General features: G+C 46.4%; 1 protein-coding gene across 1 annotated transcript in view; it reads right to left on the bottom strand.

Annotated features, from left to right (window-relative positions):
- The window catches only part of LRGUK (leucine rich repeats and guanylate kinase domain containing), a 68,549-nt gene that overhangs the window by 2,031 nt on the left and 47,923 nt on the right, over positions 1-18,595 (bottom strand). Inside the window, 7 exon segments of the mRNA XM_036427350.2 lie at positions 1-66; positions 68-264; positions 267-1,688; positions 6,744-6,759; positions 11,508-11,608; positions 11,945-12,146; positions 15,300-15,413. Coding sequence (XP_036283243.1) covers positions 1-66; positions 68-264; positions 267-1,688; positions 6,744-6,759; positions 11,508-11,608; positions 11,945-12,146; positions 15,300-15,413 — 2,118 coding nt within the window.

Raw genomic sequence — 18,595 nt, 5'->3', positions numbered from 1 at the left:
TGCTTTTTTCGAAGAAGGCCCTTTTTTGGACATAGCTGCCTTCTGAAGCAGGTCATTTGGGGGAGGTTAGCTTGGGCCTTTTCTCTGGTATGCTGTACTTCCCCCCCCCCCCCCCCCCTTCCTGTTCCTGTAACCCGGGATCCCCAGGCGCTGGCTCAGCGTGGGGTGGCTCAGGAGTCTCTGGGGGGTGGGCTCTGCTTTTCTGGCTCCTCTGGGGGTTCCGGGGAGGGCTGAGGCTAGGGGGGCGGTGGTCTCTGGGCCGGTGGGTCTGCTCTGGGAGTCCGGCTGCAAGGCTGTTTGGTGGCTTCAGGGCGGCGCCGTTGTCAGGTGAGCTGGCCCTCTAGTTGTCTCTCTCTGGGTAGGAAGTTTTTTTTTCCTCGCTACTGCTTGCTGCACAGGCTCTCGGTGTGGGGGTGAGGCCTGCATATCCGGAATCTTCTTGCTGGAGGAGCGACCACCTTGGGGTGCTTGCCTCTCCTTGGCAGGCCTTGCCTGAGGATGGGCACCCCGGCTCTGAGGCAGGGGCGTGGGAAGGCGAGGGAGCCTAACCCCCGGGGCCTCCTCTTCCTGGGGCAGGTCAGGGGCAGGCTGGGGTGTGTGCTCCTGGACCGGGGGGCTGATCAGAGGGAGTTTCACCTCCCTGACGCTCTCCTCTTGGACATGCTGAGGACTGTGGCCCGGATGGGGGCTCAGGTGTGGTGGTGGTAGTTTGGAATTTGGGGGGCTGATGAGAGGAAGCTTACTGGGGTCCCCTTCCTGAGCTGGTGGAGGCCTCGGAGAGGGCGTCCTGGGTTGATCTGCGGCTGGGCGGGCTGCTGGGAGTAGGGGTGAGGGCCTCGGGCTCTGAAGGGGAGCGAGAACGCGCGGCCGGGGCAGCCTGCTGGGGGCCAGCCGGCTTCTGGAAAGCAGAGTCGCTGGGTCTTCCCTGTCCTGGGGCTGCTTGCCATTTCCTGGATCTTGGGGGTGCGCTGGTCCTGGGAAAGGAGTGCTGACCCTGACTTCCGCCTCTGGGGCCCCCTCCTCCAGGGCTTGTTGAGAATCTCCCGGCGAAGATGGTTGGAGCATCAGAGCTCCTTCAGGGTCAGACGGCTGTCCTAGGAGATCATGATGGGAACTGCCGGGTGGCAGATGGGCTGACTCAGTGTCCTCAGCCTGGCTTCTCTTAGGGCCGAGGGGTGTCGGGCCAGGCCCCTGTGGAGGTTCGGGCGAGGGCGGGTTGGCGGGAGTCGCCTCGGCCTCCTCTGACTCCTCATTCTGGTCTGGCGGAGGGCTGGGGGCTGGAGGTGGGTCAGGGAGCCGAGGGGGCCCCTGCCCTGCTTCCCCTGCTACCGGCTCGGATGCCCCGGCCTCGTCTTCAGGGGGCTTTGTGGTGGTTCTTGTTGAAGAAAGAGCTGGCTGTGGCGCATCGGCCTCCTTCTGGTTTGGGGTAGTGGCCTGGGCCTCCAGGGGGATGCTCAGAGCCGCCGAGCCAGGCTGTGCAGGAGCCTCAGCACCGACATGATCACGGGGAGAAGGCTCTCCCTGAGGGGTGGCTCCCCCTGGACTCAGCTCCTGGCTCTGGTTTTCAGGGACCTGCCCCCCAGAGAGACGCTCTGCCGCCGGGCCATCTGCCTGCAGTTTTGCCAGGCGCCGGGGGGAGGGGACCAGGTGTGCCGGGACCCCGGAGGGTGTCTTCTTGTGTGAGGGGTCTCCTGCTTTGTTATAAAAAGACGTTAGCTAAGACTCTCTTCACAAGTTAATCACAAAAAAATACCTTTCCCTTTGCTGCACCCGGGCCCTTGGAAAGCATGAGATGGCACATGTAGAAGAATACAGCCATCCCTTCTCCTGGGGCTACTAAGTGTCCAGAATTCTCTCAGTTAATAGAGTTTAGAACAACCCTAGTCAATTGAAAACATGCACTTTAATGAATGAACATAAAGAGATTACTCACAGAACCAAAACTGTTACTCAGGTCTGAGGGTGGCAAGAACATTTGCTAAGTGAATGAGATTTACATTTCCCCACCTTGCAGGCCCAGGCTGCTCTCAGGGGCAGGAACTGGGAGATGGTCATCTAAGCCGAACAAAGTGTTCCCCCCCCCCCCACACACACAGTTTCCTTGTTTACTGGCAGCCCCTCAGAGACACTGAGCTCTGTGGGAGGCACGCCAGCTCACCACTCCCAGCAGGTGCATGAAGCTCCGCAGCACTCAGGAAACAAGTGCCGGGTGGAAGAAGGAGGGAGAACCCTAAGATCCCAGGGAACCCTAAGGCACGGTGGCTCAGAGGTGCTGCTCCCGAGGATCCCCCATTCAGGTTGCTACCCCACCTCACCCCCGGGCTACCCTTTTTCCTCTGAGAATTCCCTGGCATTCAAAATGGCTCTCAATAAACGTGACACATCATAAATAAAATGAAAGACAAAAAAAAAAAAAGAAAGAAATCACATGATCATTTCAATGGACACAGAAAAAGTATTCACCAAAATGCAACACCCTTTTGTGATAAAAACCTCTCAGCAAAGTGGGAATAGCAGGATCATACCTCAAGATAATGAAGGCCATATATGACAAATCTACAACCAACATCATACTCAGTAGTGGGCAAAAATTAAACCATTTTCCCTAAGTACAGGAGCAAGAGAAGAATGTCTGCTTTCACCACTCTTATTCAACACAGGAGGCCCAGTGCATGAAATTTGTGCACAGGCATGGTCCCTGGTGACTATTAGTTGCCGGCCGGGGCCTTCTTTCATTCCGTGCTGCCCCCCGGTGGTCAGAGTGATCAAACTCCCACTTGGTCAAACTCCCGGGGAGACACTTTGCATATTAGGCTTTTATAGAGAGAGAGAGCACTGGAAGTCCTCACCACAGCAATCAGGTGAGAAGGAAACATAAAAGGCATCCAAACTGGAAAGGAGGAAGTAGAACTCTCATTTGTAGATGGCATGATACTGTACTTAAAAAATCACCAAAAAAATATCCACAAAAAAATGACTAGACTTAGTAAATGAACTCAGCAATGTAGCAGGATACAAAATTAACATTCAGAAATTGATGACATTTTTATATACCAATAATGGACTCTAAGAACGAGGGACTAAAAAACAATCCCATTTACCACTCCAACAAAAAATGAAGATATTAGGAATAAATTTAACCAAGGAGACAAACGACCTATACTCAGAGAATTACAGGACATTGAAAAAAGAGATAAAAATACAAACAAGTAGAAGAATATACTATGTTTATGAATTGGTAGAATCAACATAATTAAAATGTCCAAACTACCCAAAGCAATCTATATTTTCCATGCAACCCCTGTTAAAATATCAATGGCAGATCTACAACAAATGCTCCAAAAATTAATATGGAACCATAAAAGACCCTGAATAGCTGCAGGAATCTTGAGAAAGAAGAACAAAGTTGAGAGATCACAACACCAGATACCAAGTTAAACAGCAAAGCCACTGTACTCAAAACAGTGCAGTATTTGGCACAAGAACAGGCATATAGGTCAATGGAATAGAATAGAGACCACAGAAATCGACCCAAGCCATTACACTCAGTTAAAATTTGACAAAGAATGCAAAAGCATATAGTGGAGTAAAGGCAGTCTTTTCAATAAATAGTATTGGAAAAATTGGATACTAGTACATGCAAAAATAAATAAATAAATAAATAAGTAAAACTAAACCACCAACTTACACCATGCACAAGAATAAACTCAAAATGGATTAAAAACTTAAAAATCGTGAAGCCAAAAAATCTTGGAAGAAACCATAGGCAGCAAAATCTCAAACATTTCTTGTAGCAATACGTTTGCCAATACATCTCTTAGAGCAAGGGAAATAGGAGAAAATAAGCAAATGGGATTACATTAAAATAAAAAGCTTTTGCACAGAAAAAGAAAGCATCAACAAAATGAAGAGGGAGCCCACTGTATGGGAGAACATATTTGCAAATGATACATCTGATAAGGGCTTAATTTCTAAAATATATAAGGAGCTCATACAATTTAACAAAAGGAAGACAATCCAATTAAAAAATGGGCAAAGGACCTAAACAGACACTTCTCCAAAGTGACATACAGATGGCCCAGAGACATATGAAAAAATGCTCAAAGTTAATGATCATCAGCAATGCAAATTAAAACAATGAGGTCTCACCTCACAGCTGTCAGATGGCTATTACTAAAAAAATCAACAAATGACAAGTGCTGGCAAGAATGTGGAGAAAAGGGAACTCTAGGACACTGCTGGTGGGAATGCAGACTGGAAAACAGTATGGAATTTCCTCAAAAAATTAAATATGGAACTGCTATTTGACCCAGTGATCCCACTTCTAGGAATATATTCTGAGAAACCCAAAACACCAATAAAAAAGAACGTATGCACCCCGATGCTCATAGCAGCACAATTTACAATAGCTAAGATCTAGAAACAGACCAAGTGCCCTTCGGTAGATGAGTGGATAAAAAAGTTGTGGTACATTTATACCATAGAATACTACCCAGCTGTAAGAAAGAAGGATCTCATACCCTTTGAGACAGGTACCTTGGAGGGACCTGAAAGAGTATTATATTAAGCAAAATAGCATCACATTATCTTACTCATATTTGGAATCTAATGAACAAAATAGAGCCAGAGACACAGAAGCATGGAACATATTGACAAATCTCAGAGGGAATGGTGGGTGGCGAGAAATTAACTGGGGAACTTATATACATGCTAGAGGCCAGGTGCATGACATTCATGCACTGGGAGAAAGAGAGGGCAGTTCCTCAGCCTGGCCTGCACCCTTTCGCAGTCCAGGATCCCTTGGGGGATATCCGCCTGCCGGCTTAGGCCTGCTCCACACAGGGAGCATGAGTGCTGCTCAGCTAGAAGCCAGGCTTGCTGCTCCTTAGCCCTGCCTTGGCAGCGGGAAAGACTCCTACCATGCCACTGCGCTTACCAGCCATAAGCCTGCTGGTGAGCCTGGCTTCCGGCTGAGCAGTGCTCCCCCTGTGGGAGCACACTGACTACCAGGGGGCAGCTCCTGCATTGAGCATCTGTCCCCTGATGATCAGTGCATATCATAATGACTGGTCATTCTACTGTTTGGTTGATTTGCATAATAGCATTTTATTATATAAGATATGCATAGTCCATGAACACAGACAAGATTGTGGTGGAGGCCTGGAGTGGGTATGGGTGCAGGGTGGAGGGACCAATGGGGAAAAAGGGGGGGGGGGGAGGAAGATGTGTAATACTTTCAACAATAAGGATAGATGTTTAGTATAAAGGCTCGCAGAGGCCATTGCAATGGCAATGCTGCAGAGGGGGACCGTTTCCTTTGTTCACTATGACAGCAAGTTCTCTGAGTGACTTGGGTCTCACAGACAGTCTCAGGGACACCATCATCCAATAAGCACTGCTTATGATAAAAGCCCTGCTGTTGCCTTGTGTCCCTATATAGCACTTGAAGCCCGTCTAAGGACATGGCTCTGTCATGCTATCACTCAGGCAGCACAGCCTAGAACAGCCCTGAAGAAACAGCTCACGTTGGGGGAGACCAAACAAATCAGGCCCCCGAATTGGTCTCAGGATGGGCCGTCCCCAGAGTGAAGCTGGCTCTTAGCTGCCATCCCCTCTCCCACACAAAAATGAGCTTGGGCTTCTCCAGGCAGTATAGTTGTGCACCCTCTGCATCCCCTCAAGCCACACATCTCTGTGGAAGGGGGTGGGGACAGGGAAGAGCGTGCCTCTTGGTAGGGTTTTTGGGGGGATGCCCTGTTTATCATTGTTATCTCCCGAGTTTACATCACTTATACATTAGAACACAAATTTAGTTAAGAAACAGGTTAAAACCAAATATAGTAACAGTGAAAATACCTAGAACAGGCAAATTCCAAGGCCGGGGAGAAGTTATTACTTAATGGATACAGAATTTCTGTTTGCGGTGATGGAAAATTTTGGAAACAGGTAGTGGTGATGGTTAGGCAACCTTGTGAGTGTAATTAATGACACTAAGTTGTATACTTAAAATGGTTAAGATGGCACATTTTATGTTATGTTATTTATTTATTTATTTATTTATTTATTTATTATCACATATCGATACAAATCTAGAAAAACAAAAGATGAGTGAAACCCAATGTTGAGGTTCTTTAAGTCTTCCTGGTTCCCTGCAATCAGACATACAGGATTTGCCCCGACTTCCACAGCTTAACTGTTCATGTAATTTGCCAAATGATGCCATTCTCGTTATTATTAGAGATAAAGGCACCAGTTTATGGACTGGCAAATTGATCATTTCCCCTGTTTGCTCATTGCCATCATCCATTTCTCCACCATTAGTCAGAATTCTGACTAATGGCTTGTAAATATAATTTCATTTTATGATCTCTATAGCGAGTATGCAGGGTGGAAGTTGGATCAGCTCTTTAAAAAGCTTTGCTAGAGCCTGGTCGGGTAACTCAATTGGTTACGCAGCTCAGTTGGCATCCCAGTACATCAAGGTTGTGGGTTTGATCCCTGGTCAGGGCACATACAAGACTCAATCAATGCATGCATAAATGAGTGGAGCAACAAATTGATGTTTCTCTTTCTCTCCCTTCCTCTCTTTCTCTAAAATAATTAAAAATGAAGAAATGAAAAGAAAAGCTTTAATGGAAGCACTGACTATTCCAGAAATGGGCTGTATGGAGACACATGAAAGGTAAAGATATCCCTTACACTAAATTGTGAATATAGTGAGTTTTTCCTAATTTTACAGAAACTATATTGTTTACTTGGCTTTTTTTGGTCTTCATAGTTTGGAAATAGTTACCCATATTGCTATAGGAAAAAAATAAGATAACTATGTACTTTAATTGATACATACTTTTAATTAATGGTAGGTCTAAAGATCTCAAGTGTTTATAATTACTCTGTACTTAAAGTCACCATTTTATACTTTCATGGAACAAAAATTCAGTTAGTCTCTCTCGTGCTTCAGGTTTAGCTTTCTGGGACCAGGCTGATGGGCCTGCTATCAGCTCAGGATTGACAACCTGGGACTTACTTCTACCACTTGTGCCACTCTCATTGTTTAAGAAAAGGAATTAAAACTACATTCTCGGTTACAAATAAACAACATAGAACTACTAGGAATAAAATAATCTATCTATATAAAAGCCTAAGCTATTGGCCAACCAGCTGACTAGGTGATAGCTATGATATGCACTGATCACCGGGGGCAAATGCTCAACATAGGAGCCGCCGAGTGACAGCAACTTTGCAGCGTGTCCTCTTTTTTTTTTTTTTTTTTTTTTTTTTTTTAAATATATTTTATTGATTTTTTTACAGAGTGGAAGAGAGAGGGATAGAGAGCTAGAAACATCGATGAGAGAGAAACATCGACCAGCTGCCTCCTGCACACCCCCTACTAGGGATGTGCCCGCAACCAATGTACATGCCCTTGACCGGAATCGAACCGGGGACCCTTCCATCAGCAGACTGACGCTCTATCCACTGAGCCAAACCCGTTTCGGCGCAGCGTGTCCTCTTGCATTCCGGGACCCCTCAGGGATGTTGGACTGTTGGTTTTGGCCTGACCTCTGCAGGCTTGGCCAAGGGACCCCACCAGTACATGAATCCATGCACCGGGCCTCTAGGCTATTATAACATCAAATATTTGAGAATAATTTCCAGTATGCATTGATACAGGATACCTGTTTCTGTTGGCCATCAGGTTCCTGTGTGCACTAACATGTAATATGGATGCTCTAACCAGCTGGGCATCTCAGCTCCAAAGACTGGATTCTAACAGTGTTCCATATAATATTACATTTTAAAAAAGAAATGGGGGTTTAAGTGATTTCTCTAAATTAATTATTATTGGTGACATTGAGAATACAAAATCAAGAATTCCTACTGTTAGTCCAGTTTCTAACTGCTCAAACAAAACTGTCTTTGACAGGATCTTATATTTATTATTTCACTTTCTTACCTTTGATAGCTCAGTTATATATAAAAAATATAAAATATTCCACTATACTGAAATTATCAACTTTTGTTTCTAGGGGGTCCCACTTATATAAATAATATAAATACTTATATAGCTATACCTAAACTATACTATATAATTAACATCAGAGTGCCAGGCAAACAGGTGAGACCCTGCAGGGACTGTGGCCGTGACCCTGATGGAGTCCTGACCTTCACCTGGTGGTAGCTGTGGTGCACCTCCCTCTAGTGAGCCTGTAAACACCTGGCCCCGCCCCTCAGGGAGCCTGTAAACACCTGGCCCCGCCCCTCAGGGAGCCTGTAAACACCTGGCCCCGCCCCTCAGGGAGCCTGTAAACACCTGGCCCCGCCCCTCAGGGAGCCTGTAAACACCTGGCCCCGCCCCTCAGGGAGCCTGTAAACACCTGGCCCCGCCCCTCAGGGAGCCTGTAAACACCTGGCCCCGCCCCTCAGGGAGCCTGTAAACACCTGGCCCCGCCCCCTCAGGTGAGCCTGTAAACACCTGGCCCTGCCCCCTCAGGTGAGCCTGTAAACACCTGGCCCCGCACCCTCAGTGAGCCTTGGCAATACTTCCCAGCTGTGAATCTCAGAGGCCCTCGGACCACTACAGATGCTATAAAAGCTTAGAATGTGGACAATGTTAACGAGAATTTCTTAATCCTCACTTGAATAATGTTTAGGCTCCACAAAAAAGTCAAAGTCATCCTTAAACCATCAACTGAGAAATAAAAAAAAAAACTGCCCCAACAAATTAACTGTATAAATAAGAAGGTATGTGATGCCTTAAGAAAAACATATTATATTCTAAAATACTAAACCAGCAAGAAAAACAAGAGCTGTTCAGTTTAGTGATTTGATATATTAATCACAAACACTCCCATCTGCTTTTCCAAAGATGAAATTCTATTAGTCAATAACTGGATGGTCCTATTTCAGTTATTAAATGATCTGAGAATTTACAAATTCTATAATTCATACTTTTCATTAAGTCAGGCAGGGCTAACCTAATTGGTGCAAAAAAAATGAAGTTTTATTATGCCTTTAAAAATGGGAGTTCATTTTCCTATGCACACATTATCTGGTCTATTAATTTCCTGAACAGCAACTGCACGCAACAGTCACAGAGTTTCTGGCAGTTGCAGAATAAGAAACAATGGAGATAGACACCCCCACCCCCTTATGGTCCTTCCCCTCCCTCCGCTGCTGCCCCCCCCCACCCCCCACCGAGCTGTTGAGTCAGAGGCAGAGTCTGCACAGGCACCATCACTCAGAGCACCCAGAAGCACACTTTCCTCCGTTACTCAGGGGACTGACTCATGTTTATCCAAACCCACAAGGGGCTGATTTAAAAGCCAGAACACCAATTTATTAATTTACAGTGGGAAATGGGCCTGGCTCAGGGATGGGGCAGGGTGTTCTAACGTAAGGGACAGCCCCCACCGGGACAGGTCCACCCAGGGGACCAAATTAAAGATCAAGAGAAGGCTGCTGGGTCGGCAAGGATTTAAAGCAAAGGGAGCCCGATTTCCTCAAGAGAAAACTTCCACCAAGCTACGGAGGCCTCATTAGATAGACTGCGTTGCTGGGGATTGGGGGGGTCAACGGAGGGGGAGAGCGGACACAGGTGCTAAAGAGCCGCAGCCTGACGCAAACACACCGACGCCGGGGACTGTGGACTGAGTCCCCCTCCACTCCTCTGCCCATGCCTGTTTCTCACAGGGCACACTCTCCTCAGGGGCCCTACAGAGGGTAGATGGTCCTCTCCTTACTCGCCTCTAAGAGACCCGTGTAGGCGGGGAATCTATCATTATCAGTAGGGAGGTAGCAGTTTCACCTGCCTGCATTCTGGAACACCTGGGGCCCCGGACCTGGGGAGAGGATGAAGTTACAGAACAGCACAGCCAGTGTAGCTGGTGGACTCGGGGTCCCAGCCTGCCCCTGCCTGGCAGGATGCACTGGCTCTGTCCTACCTGGTCAGAGTCACAGGGGCTAGAAACCACGTGTACACCAAGCTGTGGGCAATCACACAGCAGCAAAGTCTCCAGTTGGCTTTTCACAGTGAGCAACATGTGAATGTGGTTCCGCCCATTGAAGGGAACCTTCTGTTTTTATTATTGTGGTGGTAAAACAACTCGTCACATGAAATTCACCATGTTAACCATATTTAGAGAGCACAATTCATTGGCGTTAGGTACACTCACAGTGTTGTGCAACCATCACCACCACCTGGCTGCAGAACTCCCTTCCTCTTGGGGAAAGGAAACCCTGTCCCGCTCTCCTAGCCCTCTGGCCATCGATCTTCTACTTCCTGTCTGTAAGGAGTTCGCCTCCTATATGCGGAATCATATAGTATTTGTGTTCTTGTGTCTGGCTTATTTCACTTAGCGTGATGTTCTCAAGGTTTATCTATGCTATAGCATGTGTCAGAATTGCTTTTTTTTTTTTTTTTTTTAAGGAAGAATAGTGTCCCATTGGATGCATACACCACATTTGTTTATCCATTCATCCTTCCATGGACATTGGGTAGCTTCCCAATTTTGGCTGTTGTGAGCAATGCTGCTATGACCACGGGCATACAAATATCAGTTCATGTCTCCCTTTCAGTTCTTTGGGGGCATATATGCAGAAGTGGAATTGCTGGGTCACAAGGTAATTCCATTTTTTTCCTTTTCTACTCCCCACCCCCCATTTTTAATTTTTAGGTAATTCTATTTTTAATTTTTCGAGGAACCACCATACTGTTTCAGAGCAGCTATACCATTTTTACATTCCCAATTTCTTTACATCCATGCCAACATTTTTTTTTGTGTGTGTGTGTATGTGTGTGTTTTATAGTAGTCATTCTAGTGGTATGAGGTAGATCTGGGGAAACCTTATAAATATATTTCAAATAACTCAGGTTCTAAAATTCTAACTTTAGAATCCTAGATTCCGAGGAGATGCACTCACATACCCTACATCACTGCTGCTCACACACGACCCAGGAGGCAGTGGGGAGCATTAAATTCATTTAGAAGGCAGTAACCTGAAGCTCAGAACAGAAGCAGCTTGCCCCAAGGAGCGGCAGGGCCAGGGCTGGCTCACAGGCTCTGACCCACGCTCTTCCACTACACTCTGCGGTGCAACTTTTTGTGGGCTAAGGCAATGCAGAGAAGCCTCTTGGACTGAAACAGCAGTAAATACAAGCCTGCCACGCAGAACACCATCTCGAGGGTCCCTATGGGAGCCACGCCTCTGGAAAGCTGCATTCTGACCCGTGAGGCTGCCCACGCCTGGTGTGCTGCCAGCCTCCCAGGCTCTGTCCCGCACCTCCCAGAAGGGCAGCCCTCTGGGTTCCCCAGTGGCCACCAAGACAAGCAGAGGTACGGGCCCAGGGGGCTCACTCAGCGCGGCCCGTCTGTGGGGAGGATGGCCCCAGAGGAAGTGTGGGGATTAAGGAGTTACACGCAGCTTGAGCCTGCTTGGTAAGTATTCAACTACTCAAAGATTTGTTTTCCTCTCCTCACACACAAATTCAGACACCATATGGCTAGCACTGTACCTGCAGGTGGAGCCAAAACTGGGGCCATGTCCTCACCCAATCCAAGGTACTCCTGAACTAGCTGACTCAGCTGTTGGTAGGCAGCATCCATATCATCTGTAGCAAACGAGAGAGTGTACTTTAAAGCACCAGAATCCTATCAACACAGTCAATTGGCAACTGTGGACGGTAACAATTTTTTAGCTCCATTTAAGTTTATGAATATTGTGGTGGGCAACATTCTAGAATGGCCCCATGACATGGACAGGACCTGGGAATAACCTGGGGGCTAAGGACAACTCCTGGCAGGGAGCCAACAAGAAAACAGCCACAGTCCTACAACCACAAGTAACTGCACTCAGCCGACAATAACAATATACTGTGAAGCAGATTCCCCACCCCTCCACCCCCAGGGGATCTTCAGAAATAAAAACTCTGCAGCAAGTTACCAACCTGCATTGATCACAGCATCAAAAAATCCTGGAGATTTCTGATTAATTTTAATATAATGGTCCACCCTGGAGACAGCAAAATCAATCTCTACACGGCTGAAGAGCCCTTTCCTCCGCAGGTGTCCCTCATATTTTTTCTTGTTCAAGGGTAGCACCAGGATATATCGAGGTTCAAAATAGGTGAGCTTCAAACTTCTTACACCCTGCACATTGAAAAAAGATAATAAATTAGACACAGAGAAAGGAGCTAGAAATAATTTGGAAATGTCTGAAAACGTAAAGTATACTAATTAATATTGCATTTAAGAATTTTTTATAGTAACAAATAACATATTTCCCTATGAATATCTTGATTGGATATTCATTACTGCTCCCTCTTCATCAAATATTAAATTATCATTGGGAATATAAGAACTCATTCTATCTGATATCCTCTAACTCAGTGGTTCTCCACCTTTTTAATGCCGCGACTCTTAATACAGTTCCTCATGTTGTGGTGACCCCCAACCTTAAAATTATTTTCGTTGTTACTTCATAACTGTAATTTTGCTACTGTTATGAATCGTAATGTAAACACCTGTGTTTTCCCCTGGTCTTAGGTGACCCTGCTAGCGGTTCTCAACCTGTGCTGTAGAGCCTAAGACCATCAGAAAACAGATATTTATATTACAACTCATTAACAGTAGCAAAATTACATATAATGTAAATATCTGTGTTTTCCGATGGTCACAATCCACAGGTTGAAAACCGCTAGTAGGGTTACCTAAGACCATCGGAAAACACAGATATTTACATTATGATTCATAACAGTAGCAAAATTACAGTTATGAAGTAGGAACGAAAATAATTTTATGGTTGGGGGTCACCACAACATGAGGAACTGTATTAAAGGGTCATGGCATTAAAAAGGTTGAGAATCACTGCCTAACTAATCATTCTAATGAACATGACTGTCCCCAAAGCAAATGGCTTGGTGCACATAGGCACATGCAGGGCAGCACCGTTTCTTTATCCCTGAAGAGTGCCTTCAGGTCTACATTCCAAGGCCCCTGGCAGCGTCAGGACAGAGATCTTACCGGAGAGCAAGGCTCCTCTGTTCCCTTTTGTCACCTCCCTGGGACTGTTCCTGTTCCTCCACCAGCTCCTGTCTCAGCCTCTCCCCAGAGCTCAGGACGGCCCAGCTCCAGACACCGCGATACCCAGGCCCACAGCGGGAAGCTGTGCAAGTGGAGGCGTTAGCTCCCTGGGAACCACGTGCAAACCCTCACCTGAGCCGAATTCCTCATCAGGGAAATGAGAAAGCTACTCTCATGGACCCGGCAGCTCCTTCCAGCTCAGTCCTCTCACCAGCAGCTTCACCCAGTGTTCAAAATCTAAAATTCTAACTTTGTTTTAAAAACTCAAGGGAAGAAATACAGGCTCTTTTCAAAAACAATTTCTAAGAGTCAATGGCAAGAGCAATTGGGAAAATGCTTTCACTGGAGAGAACTGGGAGGAAAGCCTGACTTACGGACTCAACCTTTTGGAAAAGAGCAGGAAAATGCTCTTAGGGAGGAAAATGGGAAACCAGCAGCTACACTCAGAACAGCTGAGCTGCAAATAGGTGAACACAGGAAGCTGGAGAGTTTTGGTTCTTAAAAATGCATCAACTTTCATCTCTTCCTTGTCCAAGGAAGATGCTGTTGGGAAAAAGCCTTTTATAAAAACAATGAAAACCCCCTTAAATGCAAACCTAATCCCACGCAGAACGACAGGGTGAGCAGGATTTGAAGTTGGGAAAAGTATTATATATATTTTTCTGACTACAAAAATGTTAGACCCCCAGAGCAAGGACAATGGGCCAGGTATGGAAACTCACCAGGGCAGAAAGCCCCGGATGCCTAGGAAGGGGCAAAACTGGGAAGAGAAGCACCTTGTCCCCAGGGTAGCCCTTCCTCCCCCAGCACAGCACTGGTCACATGGTTTGAACCCCTGATCTTTCATGTCACTGGTTAGACGCTTGCCTCTCTAAAGACAACATCTAGGCCTTATTACTTCAGCTCCAGGCCTAGAAAAGCAGCAAAACCAGGCAAACGGTGCCTTGGCGGCCTCAGGACCAGCTACACTGACTAATGACCGCCTGCCCTGGCACCGACTACTCAGTGGAGATCACGACCCCGTAAGAGCACACCTGGAAGCTGATGAATGGTCTATTGAGACCCTCCTCTAGATCTCCCCTAAGATTTCCACCTGCAGGAAAGAGACAAATGTGCTCAGAACAAAGGACCCTGTGTGCGCTCTCCCTCCAAGGAGCATGCCCCTGCCATTTCCCTTCCCCTAAGGGACTCCATGAGACTTGCAACCAGGGGAGCAATGAGCAGCTGCAGCTCATCCTGGGCAACCCCCCTGAACCTGTCTCCACGGCCCTCTTTTCTCATCTCCCTGGGACACTTCCTGTTCCTCCACCAGCCAGCAGCTTGGCTGGCTCCCATCACAGCCTCTCCCCAGACCCACGGCAGCCAGTCTGGGCTCTCCTGTTGCTTCTTCCATGCCCTTCCTGTGTCACTCTCCTAAGGAGATTTGTGCTGCCATCATGGGCCCGATACCCTGTGGCTCAGTGCTGTGTAGTCCTTCTCTTTGGATATCTCCATTCCCCTCTCCTTTCCTTAAATAAATTCAATGTTTCTTTATTTGCCATCTGAGATGGCTATTTAGCCTGCTTGAAGACCACCAACTTTAGCCTTTCAGTTAATAAGGCCTTATTTTTAAAAACACATGAGTGGAATATTCATGCTTTTCCTTTGAATCTTCACTTTGGAAAAATTTGTGTATTAATACAAAAGATTAGTGCAGGGAGATGGGGTACTGGAGCCGAGAGAACGCTCCCCACTCTTGAATCCTGCAAGTCTAACTTGCTAGCAGCTAAGAGAATGAAAATATTGCAACTGGTGAGCTGGCGGAGTCAAATGGCAGCAGAGCCCACATTTCCATGGAGAATGAAGGAACAAGGTCACCTGCACGGCTGCCACCACCCTGAGGGGACAGGGAACCAGTTCCACACCCTGTGAGAATCAGGCTTCCTCCAGTATCACTTCACAGAGACACAGCCCAGGCTCTCAAAAGCAAAAAATGGCTTAGAAAGTAAACCGAGCTGCGGTTTTACTCACAACAAATGCATAATCTATGAGAATACACTTCTTGTATTAGAATCTAATACCTGTCATTTAATTTTTATGCTTTGCCTTCCACATGCTAATTGTAAACTTAAAATCTCATGCCTTCATGTGCATTCCTCTTGTGCTTAGCAGGGTGCCACCCCAATATAAATATACAAATACACGCATTAAAAATAAGTTGATTGAAAGGAAGACACTTACTTCGATCTCCATGTGAACACAGCTGGCTAAACCATCTCTGGCAATGCCTTCAATGGTGTCCCTACTCAATCCGTAATTTTGATCATTATAATTATACGTGAGAATGAATTTCCCCTGGAATTCAAGAAGTACAAAGATTTTCCTATAACAGCTGCCATGATGAAGTTTTTAATATAAAGAAAATTATTTGATGTCTTACTTTTTATATGAGTCCACAAAACTTACTGATATTATCAATAATCTAACAATGGGCCTATGAGCATTAACATCAGATTGTGATGGAGAGGTTTATTCAGCATTCTCTGCTGGCAATAACAAGTCGGCTTTTTGGAAATAATGTGCTGACAAAATGTGAGTGTGTGAAATGTAGAACAGGTCATTTTGCTTTCTTGCCTACCTCCTGCCCAGCGAACAGGTCATTTTGCTTTCTTGCCTACCTCCTGCCCAGCCTGCTCCATAACCTCCATTAGAGACAGAAAAACATAGTTTGCCCTCTGCCTCAGCCACTTGGGCTCTGGCAGCACCCTGGGTGGCCCCGAAAAGCTTTCCTTCTCAAAGGCTTGCTCTGCCAGGTAAGCCCAAAGGCCAAGGATTACCACGCTGTCCCGAAACCTCTGCGTGCTAAGGGGCCACGAGGAACAGACCTGATCCTGCTTTTCCTTATAAGCTGCCCAGCTCTTCCCAAGCTGTACTCCCTTGCAAAAATGAAACAAACAAACAAACAAAAAACCCCCGCATCTCTCAAAATTGTCTGACTCTTTCTCTGACAATATTAGTTATGAAACCACTAGGTCTAATCTAAATCGGAAGGAATAGAAACACGGGCAGCTCTGACTCCTCATGTGCCTGTTTTGTAATAATTTCTGAAGTGAATCTGCAGGCTGACACCCCCCCCCCCCCCCCAAGTGGCAGCATCCTCCGTGAGAACATGCAGTTAGGAGTCCCGAGCTACCCTGCGCCTCCTGAACCCCCGCCCCAGTTTGTGTGAGGACGGACAGGCTGTCTGTCAGGGGCGGCAGTAGAAGGCCAGGAGACACTGGGTGCCTCTCGGTGGGATGGGCTCGGGGGGATGTGTCTGTGCGAAAGGTGAGGAAAATCCACCCCCGAAAATCAGAAGAAGCTTATATCTTAGATTCTGGAAGTTAACTGTAAGTATCCTCAATAATTTACTCTCTTGGTGTCATACAGTCTTTGCTCATTGAAACAAATACTGTGACTCCTTTTCATCTATGTATTATAACCAACTAGATAGATAGATAGATAGATAGATAGATAGATAGATAGATAGATAGATAATAGATAATCCGCCAGGTATGTTCTTGTTTACTGTGACTCATCCTGTGTTCAAAATGTACCGTGAACCGGTTTGACATGTATACTATGAGTTTGTTTACTTTGGGGACAAGGGTTTCCCTCTGTGGATCCCAAATATGGTTTCTGGAAGGATGTCGGGTGGGAATAACTTATGCACTGTGCTTATGTATAAAATAGGCCCTGTTAAAGTTAATTTTTTAAAAGAATTAAGGTTAAGTGATACTCCTTTCATTTCTCCCTGCCAGTGAATTTCTTAATAAGTAGATATCCAAATAAGAAATCATATTTCAGAAGCTTCCAGATCTGTGGTCTTCTTTGCACAAGAAGTAGGTCAATGGCTATGTCCATGGACATGCCGGGGATGACTGTGTTGGGAGGTGTGCTAGGGGGTGTGTGTGGAGATGGAGCATGCCAGGGTTAACTATCCAGGGAGGATGGTAAGGGGGGGTGGGCAGGCCGTCTGAGGGGATGTCCTGTAGAGGGGGGTTCTGTGCACAAAAGGCTGAGTGTGTGGCCGAGATCAGCAAAGCTGGCAATGTGTCCTGAGTTTATAATGTGTAAGTTTGTCTCTTCATAAAACAATCTCAAGCTCATTTTTAAGGAAAGAGAAGGGCGTCAGAAGCAAAATTCAAGTTGAAGGAAGTAATGTTATACTGAAGTCATATGTCAGCAGAAGAGGTGAAAATGAGTGATTCTGAAACACATAAGGATTTCTGTAGAGGAATGAGACAGTAAGACAGCATAGAGGACAGTGATCTCGCTGATGAGGAACTGAAGCAGACTTGATTACGGGTAAGATCGGGAAGGTGTGGAACATCAAGGGAGCACAGGGGTACTGAGAACAGATGCACCAAACTGAGACAAAATGCCTCCAATCCAACAAGAGAAATCAACATGGATTTTGGGAACTAGTTGTCTTTCATCTCAAAGAGCCTTGAGAAAATGCTCCTTGCTAATAACAAGATACTTCCTCGGATTCCTCCTAAAGCTTTAGAACTGTGAAGTCTCAGAGTACTCCTGACACATTAAACTGAACTGTCAGCACCGAGGCCCGGGAGGGAACATACACAGCATCTCCGAGATGTATCTCTGACAAGGTCAGGGGGAAAGGGCCTGGGACTGGAGGGCTTCTCTGCAAATGTCAGAGGTAGCATGCTCCATGCTGCAGCTGGTCAGTCATAGAAACTGCTGTGGCGCCTGCGCTGGAACATTCCATGCTGATGTGCACTGAGTTGGAGCCAGGCTCCTTACTGGGGCAGGTGGGGCACAGAAAGGAGGGTGGGAGGGGAGGGGAAGAGGCAGGGAGAATGCAGCTGTAAGGGCATCACTGGTGGGCAGTGGTCTTTCAAAAGCAGAAACAGAGATTCACCATAAATCTGTCCCTTTTGTAAAATTTAGGGGGAACAGTGGTGCAGGATTCCTTTGGTGATGGAAAGAATGATAACATAAATAGAATCAAGGCCCCTGGTGAAGAGAAAATAGGCTCACAGACTCACTGGTAGTGATGGAGACATGAGACATTCCTTTAGTTCCACTGGGGTCATGGGTGGATGTGCATTGACATGAGCATACACTTTTGACAGATAAAACAAACAAAGGTTGTGAGGGCTCCCTTTGCAGGTGAAGGCCAAAAAAGAACAAAAGTGAAGGGATTAAGAAAAAAAATATATATATATGTATCTATGAAACATAGACTACAGCGTGGTGATAGCCAGAGAGAAAGAGTGGTGGGGGCGGTAGAAGTGGGCAAAGGGGGATACATGGGGATGGAAAGAGACATTGCTTTGGTGGTGAGTGCACGATGCAGGATGCAGATTATTTTTTATTGAAACCTATATATTGTATATGGTTTTATTAACTGACTAGAGGCCCAGTGCACGAAAATATGTGCACTGGGGGGGGGGGGTCCCTCAGTCCAGCCTGCCCCCTCTCACAGTCCGGGAGTCCTCAGGGAATGGCCTCCCTCTGGGGGAGGCGACCAG

Source organism: Pipistrellus kuhlii, unplaced genomic scaffold (assembly GCF_014108245.1).
Source record: "Pipistrellus kuhlii isolate mPipKuh1 unplaced genomic scaffold, mPipKuh1.p scaffold_m20_p_10, whole genome shotgun sequence".
Taxonomy (NCBI): Eukaryota; Metazoa; Chordata; class Mammalia; order Chiroptera; family Vespertilionidae; genus Pipistrellus; species Pipistrellus kuhlii.
Note: the sequence above shows the minus strand (reverse complement) of the source record. Positions and strands in the feature narration are given on the sequence as shown.